The sequence below is a fragment of the Gadus morhua genome, chromosome 18 (assembly GCF_902167405.1).
Source record: "Gadus morhua chromosome 18, gadMor3.0, whole genome shotgun sequence".
NCBI classification, from domain to species: domain Eukaryota; kingdom Metazoa; phylum Chordata; class Actinopteri; order Gadiformes; family Gadidae; genus Gadus; species Gadus morhua.
In genome coordinates, this window is record NC_044065.1 from 20,235,745 (window position 1) to 20,258,527 (window position 22,783).

Genomic DNA, 22,783 nt, shown 5'->3' on the forward strand with positions numbered 1-22,783 from the left:
GAAGATTATTCGGCGGAGAATTACCGTCTATGGAGCAGCAAAGTGTGCTTCAAGGAGTTTTGTAGCTTCTCTGTACTTTTTTGCCTGTCCCAGGGTTCTGAAAATGCGCTGTCCCTCAGTACCGAGGCAATGAACAAGGAGTGCTCTTCGTCGCGGGTCGCTAGCATCCTCCAGTCCGAGAGCTGCGAGGTATGTTTCAAACGACTCCAGCCAACGAATCCACGGTACCGGAGGCTCGCCTGGTAGTGTAAGGAAAGGTGTAGGTGGTGGGAGTGAAAACTCCATCCTCGTCGCCAATGTTGTGTGTGCAAACACTACGCGAAACACGGGAGCCTCATGAGTTCAACTGTTTACTCAAACTTATCCCAACGGACACACTCACCGGAAACACGTCATCCGTTACATTAAAATACAGGCATGCTATCAAAATACGGGCATGCCGTAAACACTGTCATGGATACATAACAGTGACATGGGCTTTTGCCCGTGGCTCGAAGTAGCTCACGTTATTTATCTCACACGTGTTAGACACGCTTCCTCTCCTTTTGCTCCATAGTTACCATACCGAAATACTTTAACAAATAAAGTAACCTAAAAAGATATCCGGATTTGACCACTTTCCTTGAAGAATGCTGCAGGTTAGTCTCCGATCACTTTCTTCATTACCCCGTAACTCCCATAACTAACAATTTCTCCTTTACATCGAAGACTCACAACACACCAAAAACATTTTACAGGCAAATTCAATTCACTCTTGATTTTAAAAAAGGTAATCAATGATAGACCAAACTCTGGAAAGTCTAAAAGATGAGCCAAGGGTTGAATCTGTGTCTGCTGCAGATCCTGTTTGGGGTTACTCAGCATTCCTGCTGGTTCTCATCATCCATATTGCCAGCCACACACACACACACACACACACACACACACACACACACACACACACACACACACACACACACACACACACACACACACACACACACACACACACACACACACACACACACACACACACATCCCAGAACTAAACCCTTACCAGACCTAGACACCTCCAATCCAGAACCCCTACCAGGCCTAGACACCACCAATCCAGGACCCCTACCAGACCTAGACCCCAACACTCCACTCCCCTACCAGACCTAGACACCAACAACCCAGAACCTTTGACCCTGAGGCCACACTGGGCCTCAGGGTCATGAGCTCCGGTACTCAGAGCCAGAGGGGAGCTCAGTCTGGGGGGGGACCAGGAGTCAAATCCAGATAGAAGATTGGGTTTCTTTACGTTCTGGTAACCAAAATGGACTTGCATGGACTTGAAAACCCAACTCTGGGCTCAAAAGGAGGAGGCAATCAATGCTTCAAGCCATCCCCATTCTTTAGATTTAGTCAAACTGATCCTGGAGAAGACACTTGCATTAACATTGGAATCATGACAAAAGTTAAAGCGATGTGAGATTTTATGATTTTAAACCAGCATCACTCGCTGTCACACTAAAAGAGGTAGCATATACCCACGTACATTCATATTCCTCTGGATTAAGGGTCATTATTTCGGGCAGGGCCTTAGAGTCCCAGGGGGACGGGGTCTGCGTCCCAGCGTTGGGCAGGCCTACTGACCAGGGGCACAGCCTCCAGCCCCCTGGTCACAGGAGGAGCCAGCAGGGCAGCAGTGCAGGGAGTCAGCGCAGCACACAGCCTGAGAACACAGTGACATCACATCCTGTAAGCACCGTGACATCACATCCTGTAAGCACCATGACATCACATCCTGTAAGCACCGTGACATCACATCCTGTAGGCACCGTGACATCACGTCCTGTAAGCACCATGACATCACATCCTGTAAGCACCAAGACATCACATCCTGTAAGCACCGTGACATCACATCCTGTAAGCACCGTGACATCACATCCTGTAAGCACCGTGACATCCTATCCTGTAAACACCATGACATCCCATTCTGTAAACAGTGGCCTAAAATCCTGTATACACCATGACATCACATCCTGTATACACTATGGCATCACATCCTGTAAACACTGACTTACATAAACAACACCAAAATGTCACAGTCAAGTAAATATGATTTTACCGACACGTCTTCCACGGTTTTGATAATTATTTCAGGCAGGGCTCCCTTGAAAAAGAGGCTAAAGGTCTCAATGGGACACATCTAGATAAATTAAGTTTAAATAAAAAATAAATAAATAGAATAATTTCCAGAGCAGAGCCAAAAACCAATTACTTTGATTTCAAAGTTGAAAATTGAAATATAGCTGCGAGCAGCAAATTTTGCTGGACGGACGGAATTCGGCTAGGTGGCTACATGACGATCCTCTCGGTAATCGGTAATACCGACAGCCGGTGGGATGAGCATTATGCGAGTACGCGTCAATGTTTACCAAATGACCCCTCCTAGAGGTAAGGGCGCAATACAGTCAGCCTGACAGAACAAATGTCACAAATACATAGCTATTCGGAACAATATCCCTAAAAGAGACAAACATTTAAACAAGAATCCGTTCTGGAGGTGGTTCGTGAAGTATCTAATCCAATGGGAATTGCAGTTTATATTGTAAATGGGCGGAATGGTAAATATAGTCAATGTTTTATTATACATTAAGTACCGCTTGTCGCCACACGAGTGCAGTGTCTACCCATTAATGAGCGCTGTTCAGCGCAACTGACATTGATAGCAGTGTTCTGATTGTATGGTGTATGTCAGGTTTACATGATGATTGAATATGATTGATATGTTATCAGTTTTATATAACACAGTATATATGATATGACCATGAAAAAATACATATGATTAGATTTTACTGACAATGAAAGTTATTGGCAAATGGGTATCACATGAAAATACATTGAAGTTGCTTTCTAAGGGCTGGAATAGACTTTCTGCTAACAACGCACCCCTAAAAGTCAAATCACACCAAATGATTTGGGCATCATCAGGATAGGGTTATAAGACTATGAGCCAAGTTTGGTTTGGATGCATGAAGGCCTTGCAGAGATATGAGCTCACTTCCTGTTTGACGTGCCCCTGAGGTCAAAGGTCACCAAATAGTTTGGATGTCCCCAGAATGATGTCATGAGTCTATGTACCAAGTTTGACTATGACATGTTAAAGAAGTGCTGAGAACAGGCTTACTTCCTGTTTGGCTGCTTTACCGTCAAGTTTGATTGGCTGTCACGGCCAAACGGTTTTGAATATGGGAAAGCTGTTGGACACATTTGTTCAACTTGGTCTGAAGATCATATATGCCACGTTTCATGAAGATTGGATATAATTTGTGGCCTGTGGAAATGTACAACTTATTTTGACAACTTTCAACATGGCGGCCAAGTTCTGATGTTGCCATAAGATATAATTTATAAGCTATATGGGGAGGTCTGACAGTATCATCAGACATTGAAAATAAGTTTGAAATGTACTCAGGGGAAGAGAGAGGAGTTAAAACACGTCTTCATTAATTATAGCTCCCCCTAGAGGTCAATGGTCACCAAATTCATTAAGTGTCCCCATGATGATGTTATGAGTCTATGTATCAAGGTTGGTTATGATATGTCAAAGGGCTGCTGAGATATCTGCTGAGATAAACGGTTCTGAATTTGAAAAATCTATTCGATGATTTTTATCAAGCATGGCCTGAAGATCACGTGTGGCAAGTTTCGAGATGATTGGAGAACATTTGTAATAGGAGATGCATTTTGAAGGTTTTTGACATAAACAAAGATGGCGGAAAATCCATCACGGCGCAAAATGACGTAATAGGTGGCGATGAACTCGGCTTGGCCGAGTTAAAAAAAAACGAAAACGTTTATAACCTACCCCAATAACCTACTCGTGACCCCGATACAAAACATGGCTGTAGTGAACGATTTACTCTCTATAGGTTTTGTGGAAGGATTTTGTGTTTTATAGGGGCATGCCACATTAGATCATAATCTTAGATCCTTGCATATAAGAGCTACATACCATCCATTTAAAAATCAATGAAGGGATCTTTTTGTGGGGAACAATTACATTTAGGACCGGGGCTTCTAAGAATCTTGATGATATATTGTCACAGTACGATATAGGGATATAAAAAATATTTAGTCACTTTCTCTTTATCCAACCCTTGAGATAAACATTTGAATAAACCCTTTTCCGCAAACTAAACTTATCAAGTGCTTATGTTAAGCGTTGTTCCAAAAGATACCAACAGACATTAAGAGAAGTTGACAGCTGCCAAGAGAAGCTAGCTGAGACTAATAGAAGCTCTGACAGATGCTAGGAGAATCCAAGATAACCAACAAGAAGAGATCATGTAGAATGCTTAAAGATGCCAACATGTCAACAGACACTAAGAGAGGCTAACAGATGATAACGACATCAAACATCAATAAGGAAAAGCTATTGGAAGCAAACAGATGCCAATACAAGCTAACAGATGCTAACGTCAGTCCACTAAGGCTAACAGCAGCGAGGCGCTACCTGGGCCGAGGGGCAGCACGCCCACACTGTGGGCGACGTGCGGCAGCAGGTCTCCTGCTTGGAGCAGCGGAACTCCCCCACATCGTCACATGGAACATCCTCCTCCACAGCGGACGGCCTCAGCATGGACCATACCACCTTGCTCTGAGGGCGGCTGCGGGGGGTTTGGTGGCGCAGCTGCTTCTCGCAGGTCCCACTGTGCATGTTGCAGGTGTAGCCCTGCGGGCAGCAGTGCTCGTGGTCGTCGCAGCATACGGCCTTGAAGGGGAAATGAGGAGCGTAAGTAGACATGTACTGGATCACACACTGGTGGGGGTACATTGAAGACCAGGGCAGGCCTTCGGCTAGAAGCTAGGTGAAGTGTGATGTGATGTCATTGTCTTGTTTACACATTGTCTTATCAGTGTTGCCATTTTTTATTTTCGCTATTTCTTCTTTGAAAAGTAGCTAGAACTCGCTGGTTTGCGTGATGACGTCATTCGTGACATGAAATCAGCAGGCGCAAGGGATTGGGATTGGGAAGGGGCGGGGCTGGAGAGGAGGGAGAGACCTGTGCAGTGCAGAGACGAGGAATAACACGAAAAAAGTCGCCAGATGCACGAAAAGGTCACCAGATTTGCCGCCGGTCAGTCGCTGGAGATAAATCTCGCTAAGTCGCTAAATCTAACGACAAAGTCGCCATATTGGCAACACTGTGTCTTACGTATAAACAAGAGTAATTTGAATTAAATCTGAAAAAGCGGGATCATGGAACATCAAACTGAATTCATCATCGTGGATAAAATTAGCATAATTTGTTTTCTGAAACAGATTATATTAAATGTCTCTTAAAATAATCAACCAAATTGTATGGTATAGTTAAATATAAAACTAAAGAGTGTGTTTCTTAAGCAATTGGACATCTATGCAGATTGGAAAAAATAAAAATAATCCTATTGAATACAGTCAGCCTCTGCTTCCTGAGAGCCATTCTGTCTGGAGCACAATATCAAAACTTGACAAGCCTCATAGAAAAAATATCGAATTAAAGTGAATTAAAGTTCATACCGTAATTGACAGGCCTACTATGTGCCTTGAAGAATACATCATCCAAATGCAAGAAAAAAATCTTCATTTCACATTCACTTCAAAAAATCTTTTTTAACAATTTATGCACACAAGAACATCTGATTGCATGGTTTGATGGGAAATAGGCAGCAGGGCTGGGGGGCGATGAAGAAGCAAAATGAAGCACTAATAGCGCGTCCGTCCAAGTTATACATGTCTTATGTCTGCTAATCAAGAAGAATTGAAGGGCCTCTACGAATTCTATATTTTGCATAGGAAATTTTCTTTCCTGTGGAGATGACCCGGAACTGCTTGAAGGAAAGGTGATTCGAATTCTAAAAATGCTTAGGAAAGGAGCATTGATGCTTCCTTTAACCCTCCTTTAAGCCGTAACGAGCCGTAAGTAGCAAGTCTTATACGGCTTTGAGCAGTTCCTCAGCTAGCATTGCTGCCACAATGGCTAGAGCTAAGGCTGAAGCAGCCAAAGTAAATGTGTCCTTCCCAGAAAAGGAAGCAGCCATGATGAAGAAGAAAGCGGAGGTAGAAGCCAACCTCCATGTATTAAAGCAGGAAAAGGAAGCCGTAGCAGCATCTACAGCGGCAGCAATATTTGAAGCAGCGGCAGACATGGAGGAGGGTCATCTTGAAGAGCTGCAGGATTTAACGCAGGAAGATCCAGCAAAAAAATACAGCTGAGTACATAGAACAACAGGCATTTGAGCACAATACTCAGAGACAGTGTCAAGATGATTCCAAACACCATTTTCCAAGCGAAATCACGCAGCAGCTGACTTCTCATTACAATGAACAATGGGTTTCAAACCAACCACCCCCTACCAGCAGTGCAGCTTATGCAAAGTTAGGGCCTCAGGAGTGTGCAGATGGAAAGAAGCCCACTCCTAAAGGCCTATTTAGGGTCGTTTTAGACGCAGAGACGTAAGCACATAATTTACACAAGGGACTTGTTTTAGACAAGTTTTGATTTACGGTTCCCGTAAGGTTCCTTAAGGATTGCGCGTGTTGCAAGGGGATTCTCCGCCAGAACAATAGGGGGAGCAACGAACGAGTCTGTGGGCGTGGAAGTGGAAATCGCTGGCTTGTTTATATTTATAATCATAGCCGCGGAAACGTATTCTCAGCAGGGGGTGCTGGAAAAAAAAACTCAGCCTGGACTAGACTCACAACTCGCTACATTGATAAAAAAGATATATAGCAGCGCAGCTCAATTACACCAGTGCATGCGCGCACAGTCGAAAATCGATCGTTGTGTTCACACCATGGTTCACATCCAGCTGCTCACAGAACAAGTTTAGCGCGCCACCGCTCCCCTCACACTTTTTCATATAACTTTTTTTCAGCACTAGGTCATATGAGCATTAAATAAATCTCAAAATGCCTTGGACAGCAGCGACTATGACCCGCTTTGCCACGGGCCGAAACAGTGCGGAGCGACCACAGCGGGGCAGAGGAGTGTCAGGAATAGTCTTTTGTGTACACATCAGTACGGCCTATTTGCACTACTGTTTAGTGGCAATGCAGTGTTTAATTCTATGCCTTTTAATTTTCGTATATTATTTCAATGAATACAATTTATTTATTTATAAAAACAAGATCTGGTCTTCAAATCTTTTTTCCAAACATAGGTCGGGTTTGTGTTTATATTCGGACCAATACGGTACAGCGGGCGCTCACATGACGTTAAGCATTTCCAGGTGCATAATGTGACGCTTCAGAACCTAAAATCCCGTTTCTCCCCGTTGACACAACACATAACCGGCGTTTTCAGAAATCTCCACTTTGGCCGGAGTTTTTAGAAATAATCGTTTTCTGTGATAAGACAGGGCCTCAGACAGGGGGTGCGGCAGCACCCCCAGCACCCCTACTTCCCGCGGTACTGTTTATAATTATCATAATTCGTTCTTGTGTTTTCTTCTTCTCCTTCTTCAAAATTCTTCATTCGCTTCTGTCACGGCCTTTTAAAAATGTCGCTATTATGCTGTAAAACCGGAAATGTGAGACTCCTGAAAGGATGTGGTTAGCTGGCCAATCACAGTCTTTGCGAGCTGCGTAGGGCCGTAGTGTTTTAGTCGCATAGTCAGGAATTTGGGCTGACGCACTTAAGCACGTAAGGGGGGATATTTTACCGCGCAAGGCGGGGTTATGTATCTTACGTGCTTACGCGTTACGTCTAAAACAGCATATATCGGCCTTAAAACACTACGGCCCTACGCAGCTCGCAAAGACTGTGATTGGCCAGCTAACCACATCCTTTCAGGAGTCTCACATTTCCGGTTTTACAGCATAATAGCGCCATTTTTAAAAGGCCGTGACAGAAGCGAATGAAGAATTTTGAAGAAGGAGAAGAAGAAAACACAGGAACGAATTATGATAATTATAAACAGTACCGCGGGAAGTAGGGGTGCTGGGGGTGCTGCCGCACCCCCTGTCTGAGGCCCTGTCTTATCACAGAAAACGATTATTTCTAAAAACTCCGGCCAAAGTGGAGATTTCTGAAAACGCCGGTTATGTGTTGTGTCAACGGGGAGAAACGGGATTTTAGGTTCTGAAGCGTCACATTATGCACCAGGAAATGCTTAACGTCATGTGGGCGCCCGCTGTACCGTATTGGTCCGAATATAAACACAAACCCGACCTATGTTTGGAAAAAAGATTTGAAGACCAGATCTTGTTTTTATAAATAAATAAATTGTATTCATTGAAATAATATACGAAAATTAAAAGGCATAGAATAAAACACTGCATTGCCACTAAACAGTAGTGCAAATAGGCCGTACTGATGTGTACACAAAAGACTATTCCTGACACTCCTCTGCCCCGCTGTGTTCGCTCTGGCTGTGGTCGCTCCGCACTGTTTCGGCCCGTGGCAAAGCGGGTCATCGTCGCTGCTGTCCAAGGCATTTTGAGACGCAGCATTTATTTAATGCTCATATGACCTAGTGCTGAAAAAAAGTTATATGAAAAAGTGTGAGGGGAGCTGTGGCGCGCTAAACTTGTTCTGTGAGCAGCTGGATGTGAACCATGGTGTAAACACAACGATCGATTTTCGACTGTGCGCGCATGCACTGGTGTAATTGAGCTGCGCTGCTATATATCTTTTTTATCAATGTAGCGAGTTGCGAGTCTAGTCCAGGCTGAGGTTTTTTTTTCCAGCACCCCCTGCTGAGAATACGTTTCCGCGGCTATGATTATAAATATAAACAAGCCAGCGATTTCCACTTCCACGCCCACAGATTCGTTCGTTGCTCCCCCTACTGTTCTGGCGGAGAATCCCCTTGCAACACGCGCAGTCCTTAAGGAACCTTACGGGAACCGTAAATCAAAACTTGTCTAAAACAAGTCCCTTGTGTAAATTACGTGCTTACGTCTCTGCGTCTAAAACGACCCTAAATAGGCCTTTATGTATCTTACGTGCTTACGCGTTACGTCTAAAACAGAGCATATATCGGCCTTGACAGACGCTATGTAACTTCACCTCTCTCCTGCGCATCCATTCCACAGCAACACACCTTTGCAAGCCCACATAACCCTGACTTAGGCAAGTACCTGGTTCGAAAGGAAATGGTGAGCTCTGGGCTCCTTGCCTTTGATGACTGTCCAGAAAATTACTGGTCATGGAAATCATCTTTCCAAGCAGTTATAAGAGAGCTGGATTTGACTGATCAGGAGCAGCTCAATCTCCTATTGAAGTGGCTTGGAACAGATTCAGCAGCACAAGCAAGACGGTTAAGGTCAGCACAAGTTCATAATCCAACAGCAGCTGTCAGCATGATATGGCAACGCTTGGAGGAGTCTTACGGAAGCCCTGAGATGATTGAAAACGCTTTAATGAGGCGGCTTAAAAACTTCACGTGCATGATCTCAAACAAAGACCCACACCAGCTCAGAGAATAAGGTGACTTGTTGCTAGAAATAGATGCTGCTAAATCAGGAGGATACTTACCTGGTTTGGCATACCTGGACACCGCAAGAGGAGTTAATCAAGTGGTGGAAAATCTCCCCTTCAGCCTTCGGGATCGCTGGATCACACGATGCTCAAAATACAAGGATGATCATAACGTCTCGTTCCCACCATTCAGCTTTTTCGTCAGATTTGTAAGTGCACAGGCAAAGATCAGAAATGACCCCAGTTTCACATTCAATCTCACCACTGCTCCAACCAAAATGAGAGCAGAAAGTACTTGCCAAGATTAGCTCTGTTGTTTTAAAAGGCAGATCACTGCTGCAATATCCGGTTCACAGTCTAGCTCAGGCTCGAAGGACGATGAACCAGACAAGCAATGTCCGGTACATAATAAACCTCACCCACTGTCAAAATGCTGCGGGTTCAGAGGGTTGTGGATCCACGAAACCTATTGCTAAAGACTGCAAGGTAAGAATAAAATGCAGTGAGTGTGAAAGTGACAAGCATACCTCAGCGATGCATCCTGGTCGGGCTCCATGGCCTCTTGGTACGCCTGCTGCAGCCAATGCGCAAAGCGGGGAGCCTGAAGAACACCCATCACCTGACGTGACTTCTATGTGCACAGAAATCTGTGGTGGTGCTCCCAAGCCGAGATCCTGCTCTAAGGTATGTTTGGTGAATGTTTACCAGATTCACAATCCCAACATATCCTACAGAGTGTACGTGGTGCTTGACCACCAGTGCAACCGGTCCCTGGCAAAATCACAGTTGTTTGACCTGTTTAACATAAACGGCAGTACAGCTCCATACACATTACGGGCATGCACAGGCATTGTCGAGACAGCAGGGAGAAGGGCAAGCCAGATCGTCGTAGAGTCACTAGATGGGAAGACTAGAGTAGCACTTCCCACCTTATTGGAATGCAACAACTTACCTGATGACCGATCAGAGATTCCTAGCTGAGGCTGAAGCAGCTGTGTGGGAAGCAGCAAACGGTATGGAAAAGTATATGCTGGTAGATGATGTAGGCCCATCAGAAGAGGATAAAATGGTACAGACAGAAGAATACATTATGTCTCACTTCGACCCGCCCTCATATAAAGGCCATCCTTCTACCGACCCCCTAGTTCAGCCAGCCATTAAAGCTACCCAGTCAACATGTCAGCCTCCTGATCTATATGTCCCAACAGGGGTTAAGATAGAAAACCAGGCTCCGCATGGAGAATCTGACCAACAGAGAGGCTCAAAGGTGAGCCACACCGACTCGAACAGGTCAGCACAGCCTTTCTATCCCCAGAGGGCACGACAGCTCCTCACACTGGACCCACGGCCGAACACCTGGCGCAGTATTTGGCTCGACGGGACCTGGTGAGTTCAAGTTTATATCAGTTTGACGATCAGCCTGAACATTTTCGTGCTTGGCAGTCGTCATACATCAGCGCAAGTACTAGTGGCTCGCCTGCAAAGTCTGAAAATACCTTCTTTAAAGGCACAAATTACCCAATTTCAGTCCACAAGACGGACATCGCCCCAACAAGCCTAAGTATAAACAAAGGAGTCAGCGACCTGAACAAAAGCATCCAATACATGGCAAGCCACATCCTCTTAAACGCTGGAAAGCCTTCAGAGCTATGAAGCTGGAGGAAAGAAAGGCCTTTCTCAAAGAAAAAGGAATCTACTTTAAGTGCTGTGGCTCAACTACTCACCTTGCTAAGGACTGTCCGAATGCAGTTAAGTGTTTGGAGTGTGATAGCCCCTATCACGACTCTGTCATGCACCTGCACCTGGATCTGGACCTGCACCTCCAGTCAAGTCCCCTTCAACTACACCACACAACGGAGGGGAGGAGGAAGAGAGCAGCAAAATTAAAGCTGTTGTTAACTCAAACTGCACAGAGGTCGGTGGCACAGGAAACGTTGGCTGGTTCCAAGATGTGTCTTGTGAAGCTATATCCTAATGGTACGGCCACACCAACCGCGTTGCTCGCGTTAGGGGCGTTGAAAATCGGCATTTTTGCATAGGGAACCATTGGTCTAGGCGCGGTACACGCGTTGAAGCGTTGAAGCGTTGCGTTGGGGGCGTTAGGCGCGGCAGTTGCACGTAATTACGCACGTAAACGCAGTAACGCGCCCAACGCACCAACGCCCGGAGTTCAGAAAATTGAACTTTCAACGCTCCAACGCGTGACGCTTAGCCGCGGTAGCCAATCAGCGTGGAGCTTGACCCGACGTCACTGGCAGAGAGTAGTGAGCTTGCACAGAAGCATACGGCCGACATCTTTCTTTATTCTGGGTGGAAATAGTAACATAGTTACGCCATTAAATGCTTTTATGGAAACATTTCTAGCGAGAAATGTGCATTTTACTTTCATAATGTTCGCTCGGTGACTGTGAAGGATGTTTGGTTTGATAGTTATGACGAAGAGGGAACGCTCCGTTCACTTGCATGGACATGGACTCATCTAGCTGCGTTGGCGCGTTGACGCGTTGGAAGCGTTGAACCACCACACACTGGTCAAGCGTCAGGTTAGGCGCGTTACTCGCGTTGTCCAACGCGAGTAACGCGGTTGGTGTGGCCGCACCATAAAGGTTAACCAGACAAAGCTATCAAGGCCTACGTCATCCTAGATGACCAAAGCCACCGGTCGCTAGCAAGGTCCAGCCTTTTTGAGATGTTTAACATTGAGTGCAAACCATACTCTTACTATCTGAAGACATGCTCTGGTGTAGTGGAAACATCTGGGCGCAGGGCTGAAGACGTCCTGGTCGAGTCACTCGACGGAAAGGCCACGATCCCATTCCCACCACTCATCGAGTGCAACGACATACTTGACAACTGCTCTGAAATCCCAACCCCAAATGCAGCTCGTCATCATCCACATCTTGTCAAGGTAGCAGAGCACATCCCGGAGGTCGACCCAACTGCTGAGATCCTCCTGTTACTTGGTAGAGACATAATAAGAGTGCACAAAGTTAGGGAACAAGTCAATGGCCCCCACAATGCCCCCTTTGCCCAACGCTTGGACCTAGGATGGGTGCTGGTTGGAGAAGTCTGCTTGTGGAAAGCACATATACCAACAGTCAACACCTTTAAGACAACCGTGCTTGACAACGGCCCTACTCGAACCCTGTACAAACTTCTTGCACATCAAAGAAAAGGTTCACCAAGAAAAAGAGATGAGAGACAGGATTTCAGAGACTAGCAAGTCCGTGGAAGAAACATTGGGCCAAACAGTTTTCAGTCACACCGAACATGACAACAAGCTAGCATCTTCTTGAAACTAATGGACAAAGAGGTCTACAGTAATGAATCCAGACGATTCTATGCCTACGTCCATAATAGAGTTCAGCGCATTCGCCAAACGACAAAAACTGAGTAATGGCACTATGTGCGCACAGAGGTTAATCCTGCAGACCATGCATCAAGGTCTATTCCTGCCTCACTCTTGGCACAGACTGCATGGTTAAAAGGCCCTAACTTCTTGCTTGACTCTCCCAACATACCAGATCTGGTTCAGTCCTCCAACCTGATCAAACCAGAATTGGACGTGGATATCCGTCCCCAAGTGAGGAGCTATGCCACAAAGCAAGAGAAAAGCCTCAGCACAGAACGCTTTCTAAGGTTCTCCAGATTCAACTCTCTTGTCCGAGCTATAGCACTCTTAATTCACATTGTGAGGTGCTTTAAGCTCTCTAAAGACATGGACAAGTGTAAAGGGTGGCACAGGTGTGATCTGTCTCGAACCCCAGATGAACTATCCCTAGCAAAGGAAGTCATCATTGCAGCTGTTCAGAGGAGAGCATTTTCAAAGGAATTTGAGGCTTTGATCACGAATAAGCCAGTCCCGATAAACAGCAGACTTCGTCGCCTCAGTCCAACCTTGGAGAACAATCTCATTTGTGTTGGAGGACGACTAAAGAACGCTAACCTGGGCGCTGGAGAGAAGAACCCCATAATCCTCCCAAAGGATATCCACATCGCCTTGTTGCTTGTCAGACATAATCACGCCCAAGTCAAACACCAAGGCCGTCACCTGACAGAAGGAGCCGTCAGAGCAGCAGGTCTATGGCTCTTGGGGGCGAAGAGGCTCATCAATTCAGTCTTACACAAATGTATAACTTGTCGCAAACTCAGAGGCAAAATGCAAGAGCAACGCATGGCAAATTTGCCTCCAGAACGCCTTCAAACCTGCCCTCCATTTACATATGTGGGATTGGTTGTCTTTGGACCCTGGTGTATTACTGCCAGACGAACAAGAGGAGGACAAGCAGAGAGCAAACGGTGGGCTATGATGTTCTGCTGTATGAGCTCCAGAGCCGTCCACAATGAGGTCCTTGAGTCAATGGACACTTCAACCTGTATTAACGCTTTGAGGCCTTTCTTTGCCATAAGAGGACCTGCCAAACAGCTAATATCCGACTGCGGCACACATTTCATAGGAGCATGTAAGGAACTTGGAATGAGCCAAAACCAACCAGACGCCACGGTGCAGAGGTACCTAAACCAACAAGGGTGCTCATGGGAATTCAACCCCCCACTCTTGGGAACGTCTGATTGGGGTGGCCCGAAGAATCCTGGACTCAATGTTTTTCGAACAGCACAATCGCCTAACCCATGAGGTTTTGTGTACACTAATGGCAGGAGTAACAGCTATTGTAAATGCAAGGCCACTAATCCCAGTTTCTAATGATCCTGACGATCCATTCATTCTGTCGCCATCAATGCTCCTAACTCAAAAAACTGGAGTCCCACCTCCACCAGGAGACTTTACAGATAAAGATCTCTTCACCAAACAGTGGAGACAAGTACTTGCCAACCTTGCAATGCCGCAAGAAATGGACCAAATCTTACCAAAACCTGCAAATAGGAGACGTTGTCCTTCTCAAAGACAGTCAAGCTACCTGCAACAACTGGCCCATGGCTACCATCACAGAGGCCTTCCCTGGAGAAGACGGAGGGGTGAGGAAGGTGGAATTGAGGACCACAAATCAGGGACATTCAAAAACTTTCTTCCGACCAGTCTCAGAAGTTGTCTTACTTCTTACTAAAGACTGATGTTCAGAGACTCATGTAGTCCATCGGGGTCAATTAATCACCTCACAGAGGTCAGACGTGTGTTGCCTTTCACGCATATATCTGAATGGACTTTTGTTTTGAAAGAGCTCTTATTTTGAAGGGCAGCTTTCACCCTAATGTTCCCGGGTCATAGGTTTGTTTTGGTTTAGTAGTCTGAGGAGGCTAACCAAATTTGCATAGCTACATTTCTGTGTTCAACCGCATGATTGTATCACTGTTAACGTCACAGAGGCAACGTCGTAAGTTGATAATTTCATAATTACATTCAAAAGTTAATTTTAGAAAGTACTATTTACATGAAAAATGCATGTGATATATTTGTGGCTAAAAACGTTTTATTTACATTTATTTACATGTGGAAAGCACCTGTTACAGAGCTAAAATTGTAATTTTCGTATTTGTCTTGTTACAGTTTATACTCTGACCTTGTACAAGGGGGAAAAAAGCCACAGTAAAGAGCAACTAAAGCTTACTATGACTCACGTCTTCATTTATAAGGAAGAGTTGAACTAGTTGTATAGCTGCAGTTGCTACACTGCAGTGAAGACAACACAGACTGAAACAACCTAATTGTGATTGCAAAAAAATGCGTTTGTGAAATGTGTTTTCGATGGGTCCACTCCTTAAGCTAACGTATTGATCCACGATAGCAGACGCTTTAAATAATAGTTATAATTACATGCAACTTATTTATCTCAGCGAAATTTCAAATAGTATACTAGATACATACAAATATATATAAAGGAAAATATACAAAAATTAAATGGCTAAAGTTAATGCAAAATTGTGATGTAGTCTACTCTCATTGCAGTCTTTGGAAGTTAATTCTGACTGATATACTGTTATCTTCCACAGCATGACATAACACATCTCAGGAAGTGGTAGTGCTCCACTTTGTTGGAGAAACTCCATACTGAGGGGTATAGTTCTTCTAAAGCAGATGTGCTGTGAATTCCAATATTAACACAACCGTAACAATGAACTACAAAAACTATTTGTGTGTGTGTGTGTGTGTGTGTGTGTGTGTGTGTGTGTGTGTGTGTGTGTGTGTGTGTGTGTGTGTGTGTGTGTGTGTGTTTGTGTGCAGTCATTGCAGACGGTTTGCTCATTTCACGGAGGGCAGAGAGATGGCAAGAGGAACTCTACCACCTATCTTCGGTATCCCGAGGAAGCGCAAAGTGTCTGAAATGGAGGAGACATAATATTTATCTTTTCTCTATTTCTTTATTTTTTATTGGTTTGTCTGAAGAGAAGAGCAGATAATAAAATGTATAATAATGGATACCAATTCCAAGAAACATATTATTTGAATCGAAATGAAATCATATATTGCTGGTTATTAAGCACACAATATACACCGTAAGAAAATAAAATGGAGACTTCACATTTAATAAAGACTAATGGGGAAAGTTAATTTCAAAATCGACATAAGTTGAGCCTCTTTTTTTCACATGTGAATTGGGATTCTCACTGTTGGCCCAACCTTATTGAAATCAATACAAGAATGCATTGGAGCACTTGTTGTTGGGGATACTAAATCATCAAAATCTTATAAACATTTGTTTTGTACTCCAGGGTGACAACGAAGTGCAAAACAACGTGCAATTTCCTATTTATTTTATCAGTTTCAGTGTGGAGAAACTGTGTTCCCAAGAGGCTGAGCTTACAGGAAGGGTTACAGCAATCTTGCACAGTCTAAAGAGTGCAAAGGAAACTTCCCTGTTCTACTGTTCTTTCCCCACTAGTCACTTAAGAAATGAAATCGTTTTACTTAGTTTCGACTCTTGCAACAGGAGAAATCGTGGCTCTTTCTCCATAGTCGCTGAGCTCTCATTTAGCGAGAAGCAGCAGCACAGTGTTTGGGTTAGCCGCTCTATGATTTAGCTTGTGGCGCACTTATGAAAGCCCTTGCGCAATAATATGAATTTTAAGAACTGGGTGTTGGTGGTTCCCCACATGCGTAAGATAATGTAATAATTGCAAAGCAAACCATTTCTGTTCCCTCTTTCTTCATTTGTCACGTGAAGTCGTTCCCCATTTTGTTATACTTTTCCATCATTGCCAGTACGTTTTTATTTTTATTTTATCAATATTAATTAAACAAAAATAAATAAATATAAAGAGAAATGTCGACTCTCTCTAGCTTTCAAAGAGGTCCACGGTGCAATGTTTTTTTCACCACTGGGATGCTGACGGCGTTACCCGCCTACATTTTTTTCCTTTGGCGGCTCTCAGTCAAATTTGAACCCCTGTTGTAGACCAATTTCGGAAAACTGTAGTTCCACCGTAAAAACGCTAAAGTTCAGCAATACTGTGTGACTTTTCCTATGTTCGAAAGGAAGCACATTTTCATCTCTCCTTGACCCGATGACGTTTTCCACAAAGGTTAAGTAAAGGAGGCATAAAGGTCTGATTCCACCGGACGCGTTACGGCAACGTTACGGCTGCGGCACGTCTTGGCCGCGGTCACCGCAGCAGATAGGTTCCACTCTAATCAATGAGACCATTTCCACCGGGCGCGGCTGCGGAACGTCTCAGCAAAGTCCCAGGAGCGGCTCGCCGTGCCGCAGCGCTATCATTCCGTAGCATTTCTATTTTTGCTGCAAGCCGTTGCTGAACCGCGTCAATTTCAACAGAGCAGATCGAGCAGGGCAGGAAGTGAAAAAGTAAAAGCCATAGAGCATCCGGTCAATTTTCAAAATAAAACACAAAACTCAGCTCATGTAGCCATGACTCTCACGCTTTCACCATCAATCTCACGGCGTCACGCGCACGCAAGAAATGTCACGCCAAAACAAAAAATCCTCCCTTTCATTTTCTGCGGGAGCAGACTAACAGCTGTAACATCGGCCTACCTACAACGTGATAACGGCGGTATTCTCTGATCGTTGATTCGCTGAAAACCACACACCTGATACTAAAGGTGCGGCCACACCAGACGCGTATCTCGCGTACCTCGCGTATAAAATCGCCATTTTTTCCATAGGGAACCATTGGTTTACGCGCGTATGAGACACGTACACGCGTTACACGCGTAAAAGCAACATTTTACGCGCGTAACGCGCGTAAAGCCCGTATATCGCGTACATTTCAAGAGTTCAAAAAATTTAACTTTTTACGCTCATACGCATGACGATTAGCCGCGTTGCCCAATCAGCGTTGAGCTTGACCCGACGTCACTGGCAGAGAGTAGTGAGCTTGGACAGAAGCATACGGCCGACATCTTTCTTTATTCTGTGTGGAAATAGTAACATAGTTACGCCATTAAATGCTTTTATGGAAACATTTCTAGCGAGAAATGTGCATTTTACTTTCATAATGTTCGCTCGGTGAATGTGAAGGATGTTTGGTTTGATAGTTATGACGAAGAGGGAACGCTCCGTTCACTTGCATGAACGCGAGTCTGCAGCCAAGACTGGTGGGAGAGAGTGGTCTCTCTAAGTTGAGAAGTATTTTAACGTTCAGCCTGCAAAAGTACTAGTAGTAGCCTACTCATTTACAGTTATCTCGGACGCGCGAGGACACTACGATACGCGAACACGTCATTAATAAACACCCATGTCCTGTCGCTTAGCAACCGGACACGCTTACCGGATTACTTACGGAGTGGTATCAAAGACGTGAATCACGCAATAAATCCACTTTCCTTGACAGCGGTCAAGTTCGTTGTGCATAAAAGTACAGACGGAGCTCAGTGGACCAATTGCGAACTAGGCCTACTGCAGCTGCTCTAAGTTAAACCCCAATCTATTCGGAATAAGTGTATACATGTCGATTAAAACGGACTACACCACCTCTTCTATTCGGCATAGAATTCTATGCCGAACAGATAATGTATTCCGAATGAGGCGTATATATGATCATTTTCTATTCCGCATAGAAATCTATGCGGATCAGATGTGTCCATGTAAACGCGGCTACTGTTGAATGTTACAATAGGTAGGCGCATGAAGAAATGTCTGCTGACATAAATTTGCTTGGTTTGAATAAAGATGGGTGGCGACATAATGACCATGTAATATGTAGGTCCCAAGGCCAAACCAGTTGAGAACCACTGCCCTAAATTTCAATGTTATGGGAATAAAATAGATGTATATACATTAGGGCTGGACAATTCTATTTGCAATGTCCCCTTCGCATCAGATACGAGTCTCTCTGACAGCGCCTGTAGCTGTGAGCAGGGCCAGGGATCCAGTTCAGCTGCACTTATTATTTCTCATAGCAGCCCACTTCCTCTTCCCAGCCCAGCCCCTGAATTCTATCATGGGGCGTTGCATCCCAACCGTGACCTGGTGGCCGGACACGGGGTGTCTCTTTTGTGATGGGGTAACAGAAAGAGCCCGCCCCGCGCCAGCTACCGCTCAGCCTTCTGCGCTCTGCAGCTCCCACTTCTCTCTCCCTGCACACAGTCTGGGGAGCGAAAATACAACCGTGATGGACTGGATGATCACTCTTGTAGTGTGCTTCTCAGGTAACAAAGACGCGTTAAACAGTGTCCTATTTTGTCATTTTAGTCCTTATCCTGTCTTGATTCTTAAGACTTTAGTTGATTATTGTGTTGCCTATGTGATTATTGGGCTCATGATGCATGAACTATTTTCTTGTGTGGCTCGTTGTGTGTTGTGAAGTCTGTATTTAGAGGAAATCAGTTCAAACATCCTGCTAAGTTCTAACTGAACTAAGACACATACACTACAAACACACACACACACACTCACAGATAATTCATTTTTTTTCAGGCTTGCAGGCGTCCCAAGCCTTTAACGTGGATTCCCGAGCCTGGCAAACGTTGACTACAAATTCTGGCGATCCTTCTGGATGGTTTGGATACAAGGTCGTCCAGACAGGATCTGGGTGAGAGAAGATGATATTGGTCTAACACTGTCTTAATATCTAACTCTAACCCTGTCTATAGAACTAACCCTGGTTTAAATATCTAACCCTGTCTTAAGATCTAACTCTAACCCTGTCTATAGAACTAACCCTGGTCTAAAGATCTGACACTGTCTTAAGATCTAACTCTAATCCTGTCTATAGAAATAACCCTGATCTAAATATCTAACCCTGTCTTAGGATCCAACTATAACCCTTTCTATAGAAGTAGCCCTGGTCTAAAGATCTGACACTGTCTTAGGCAGTGGTGGGTAGAGTACTGAAAATCTATACTCAAGTAAAAGTAAAATTACTTCCTTCAAAATCTACTTTAGTAAAAATAAATATTCCAATTGGAAAACCTACTTGAGTAAGAGTAAAAAAGTACTTTATTTTAAAGTTACTCAAATTACAAGTTACTTTACATTTTTGTATTGGAATGCTTGGATCAGTGAAAAAGACATAACGTGTTAGAATGCGTGAGTGAGGGAGAGAAAGAGATGCACTCCTAAAACATTTCTTCACAAGTTGTACAACAAAAGCAATATGGACAACAAAAAAGGTAATTTCATTTCAAACAAATTTGCATTAAGCTCTGTGCATGTGACTAAAAGCCAAGAGCTTTGTAGGAACACAACCAATTAAACACAAACAAGACTGACTTGGTTGGCTGATTGGGCAACCAGATTTATCCAGCCTACGCACATAGCATGAACGCACACTCACAGAGCCAGACACGACAATGACGAACAAGTTTGTGAGTGGTCTGCAGAATACAGTGTAACATAGTATCTAACTCCGCACACCCTGGCGAAAATATCTTCCTGCGCGTCTGCATCCATGCGTTTCTAGTCCTCAGTCCCAACGTAACGGTCGACTCGTCACCTCGGCTATGGAATTGCAACAATGTTGCAACCTAGGGAGGGTGCGTCGCTAACGTGTACGATTGTATGTACAGTCAACGAAGATAATGTCTTTATCAAAATACTCGTTTTAATGAAGGCACAATGGAAAATGTAATTGAGTAAAGAGTAGAATTCTAAATCAAATATTTACTTGAGCAAGAGTAAAATTACAGACTTAGAAAAGGAACGTGAAAAGTACTCGTTACCCGAAAAATCGACTTTTTTACTCATTTGCGTTACTTGCAATGCGTTACTACCCACCACTGGTCTTAGGATACATAGAACTAAGGATTGAACCCTGTCTAAAGAACTAGCCCTGGTCTAAAGATCTAATCCTGGTCTATAAATCTAACCCTTGTCTAAATATCTGACCCTGTCTAAGGTTCTAACTCTGGTCTACAGATCTAACCCTGGTCTAAAGATCTAACCCTGTCTATAGAACTAACCCTGGTCTAAAGATTTTACCCTTGTCTAAATATGTCTGAATCTCATAGATTAAGCTAACCCTTACCCTAATCAACCAAACACTGAACAAATGCTGATCCATAATCAAAACAAAAAAAAATGATATGTACTATTTATTTCCCTGCATTTCAATACAGTCAAATGAGGTTTGTTTCTCAAACATGGGCTGTTAACGACCAAAGCATGGAGCATGAGTTTTGTGTGAATGATATAAGCGAGACAGTAGTAAAAGTAGTAATTGGTAAGATGAAGGCATTTGTAGGCTGGAGCGCTTGTTAAATAATGGTGTTCAGGATCACCTGATTATGTAAAGCCAACCCCAGAATCTCGATTTATTATATCAAAAGGTTCAATTCGTCCTCCAATGAAGAAACATGTCCTGCTGTAATAATTATTTGCACATGGTAGTCAAGCTAGAGTTGCTGACACGCGCCTTGTGGTGGGGTATAATAACTGGCAGTGTCTTTCAAAGATACCTAGCACCATGAAACAAGTGGTTACCACATAAATGCTTATCTGATGTGGAAAGAATTGGCATCCTGCTTATGCCTAGGTAAAACTATTGATAGCGAATTGCAGAGAGCCTGTTGACTCCAGTGATCGACAGCATACTCTTCCTTGCAGAAAGAAACCTCCAACTGAGGGGGACACAGCTAGGAAATCCTAGAAATGGAAATTTTCTGGGTATCCTTGATCGGTATGATGTTACACTGGCAGAGCATCTTAAAAAGGCTGCCTTTAAGAAAAACACCGGATATTTGTCCTGGTGCACTCAAAATGATTTTTTGTGTGTGTTAGGTCAAATTTGTGCCCAGATCAAAGAGGGGGGGGGGGGGGGGGGCGCCTGCTATGTGTCTGCATACCCCCCAGAAAGTAGGCAGTTGCGCCCCTGAGAATGACCAATGGAAATAATTCTCTGCACAATTTGAATTGTGTTTAAATATGCTACAGTGGTCATTTGTTTAGCCAATTCATGTTCAACAATAAGGGTTTTGATTGACCCGACCCGGGCCTTTGATCGAGCGTTTTATTTTTTTTGTTTTTTGTTATCATTGCCTTATTGGCCTAATCTGAGGAGAAATCTATGCCATCAACAGAAATATTATAGGCCTTTATTACACAGGTCTTCTCAATGCCTTGGATGCTCCGTTCACTTGCATGGGTATTAGTCCATTAACTTGTCAATCCCAGCGTCTTCGGTTGTTAAGCGACATCAACGTCTTTGGCTGACTATTTTACTGCTGATCAACACTACGAATGCTGGTAACGAATAAATTGTAAAAAGACACACCTGTAATGTTTAGCTGGGTTCTTTAATAAACACACCGTAAGTAGCTTGAGGAGAAGGCCTTCATATTCATGACGCATACATGAGGTAACATTAACTCGCCTTGACGCATTCTTAACCCGGACCTGACATCAACATGCAGCGCGCCAGTCCAACTGCGCATGCTCAGCGTGACGGTCTAATAACTGATGCTGATATCATTACATCTCCCTTTCTTAAAATAAGAATGTAAGACATTTACATAGACAACACATACTTCGTTTTTCAATACTTATCTTTAACTCTTATGAACTGTAATTATTAACTGCAACAGTTACTTATTTAAACCTTTTCAACTGCAGTGTAAGAACATTAGAATATTCCAGGGAAAGTATAAACTCATAACTTTACAACAATACTCATGATCCCCTAAAACTGTTAAGCCTCTGTGGTGGCTTCACAGCCCTGGAACTTCTTCTGAAGGGCAAGTCTTGCACCGGAACTGGTGCCTCAGGTGATGAGCTCTTCGAGTGTCCAGGTTGTTCAGCAGCGGCATCACCTCTTTGATCTGCTGTGGCTGGTCCCATAATGTCTTGCCGGTTCCGTCTCAGCACTGCTCCCTCCTCTGTTTTAAGGGTATACGACCTTGGATGCACTTCATTTATAACAGTTGCTTTCTGTGACCATGTATTTGTTTTATCTTTGAGCCTCACATAATCACCAGTATGCAGTTCAGGTAGGTTCTG

General features: G+C 44.0%; 1 protein-coding gene and 1 long non-coding RNA gene across 3 annotated transcripts in view; both read left to right on the forward strand.

Moving 5' to 3' along the window:
* The first annotated feature begins 14,662 nt into the window (after window positions 1-14,662).
* LOC115531281 (uncharacterized) lies at window positions 14,663-15,954 on the forward strand. Its single transcript, XR_003973862.1, has 3 exons — window positions 14,663-14,767; window positions 15,384-15,448; window positions 15,616-15,954. It is a non-coding gene; the product is annotated as an uncharacterized LOC115531281 (long non-coding RNA).
* Window positions 15,955-18,842: 2,888 nt separating this feature from the next.
* Window positions 18,843-22,783, forward strand: part of LOC115531276 (integrin alpha-X) — a 41,556-nt gene continuing 37,615 nt past the window's right edge. For both annotated transcript variants that reach the window (XM_030340429.1, XM_030340430.1), the window contains exons 1-2: window positions 18,843-18,999; window positions 19,268-19,382. In XM_030340429.1, the coding sequence (XP_030196289.1) occupies window positions 18,963-18,999; window positions 19,268-19,382 (152 nt within the window). In that variant the 5' untranslated portion in view covers window positions 18,843-18,962. The remainder of the gene's footprint in view (window positions 19,000-19,267; window positions 19,383-22,783) is intronic.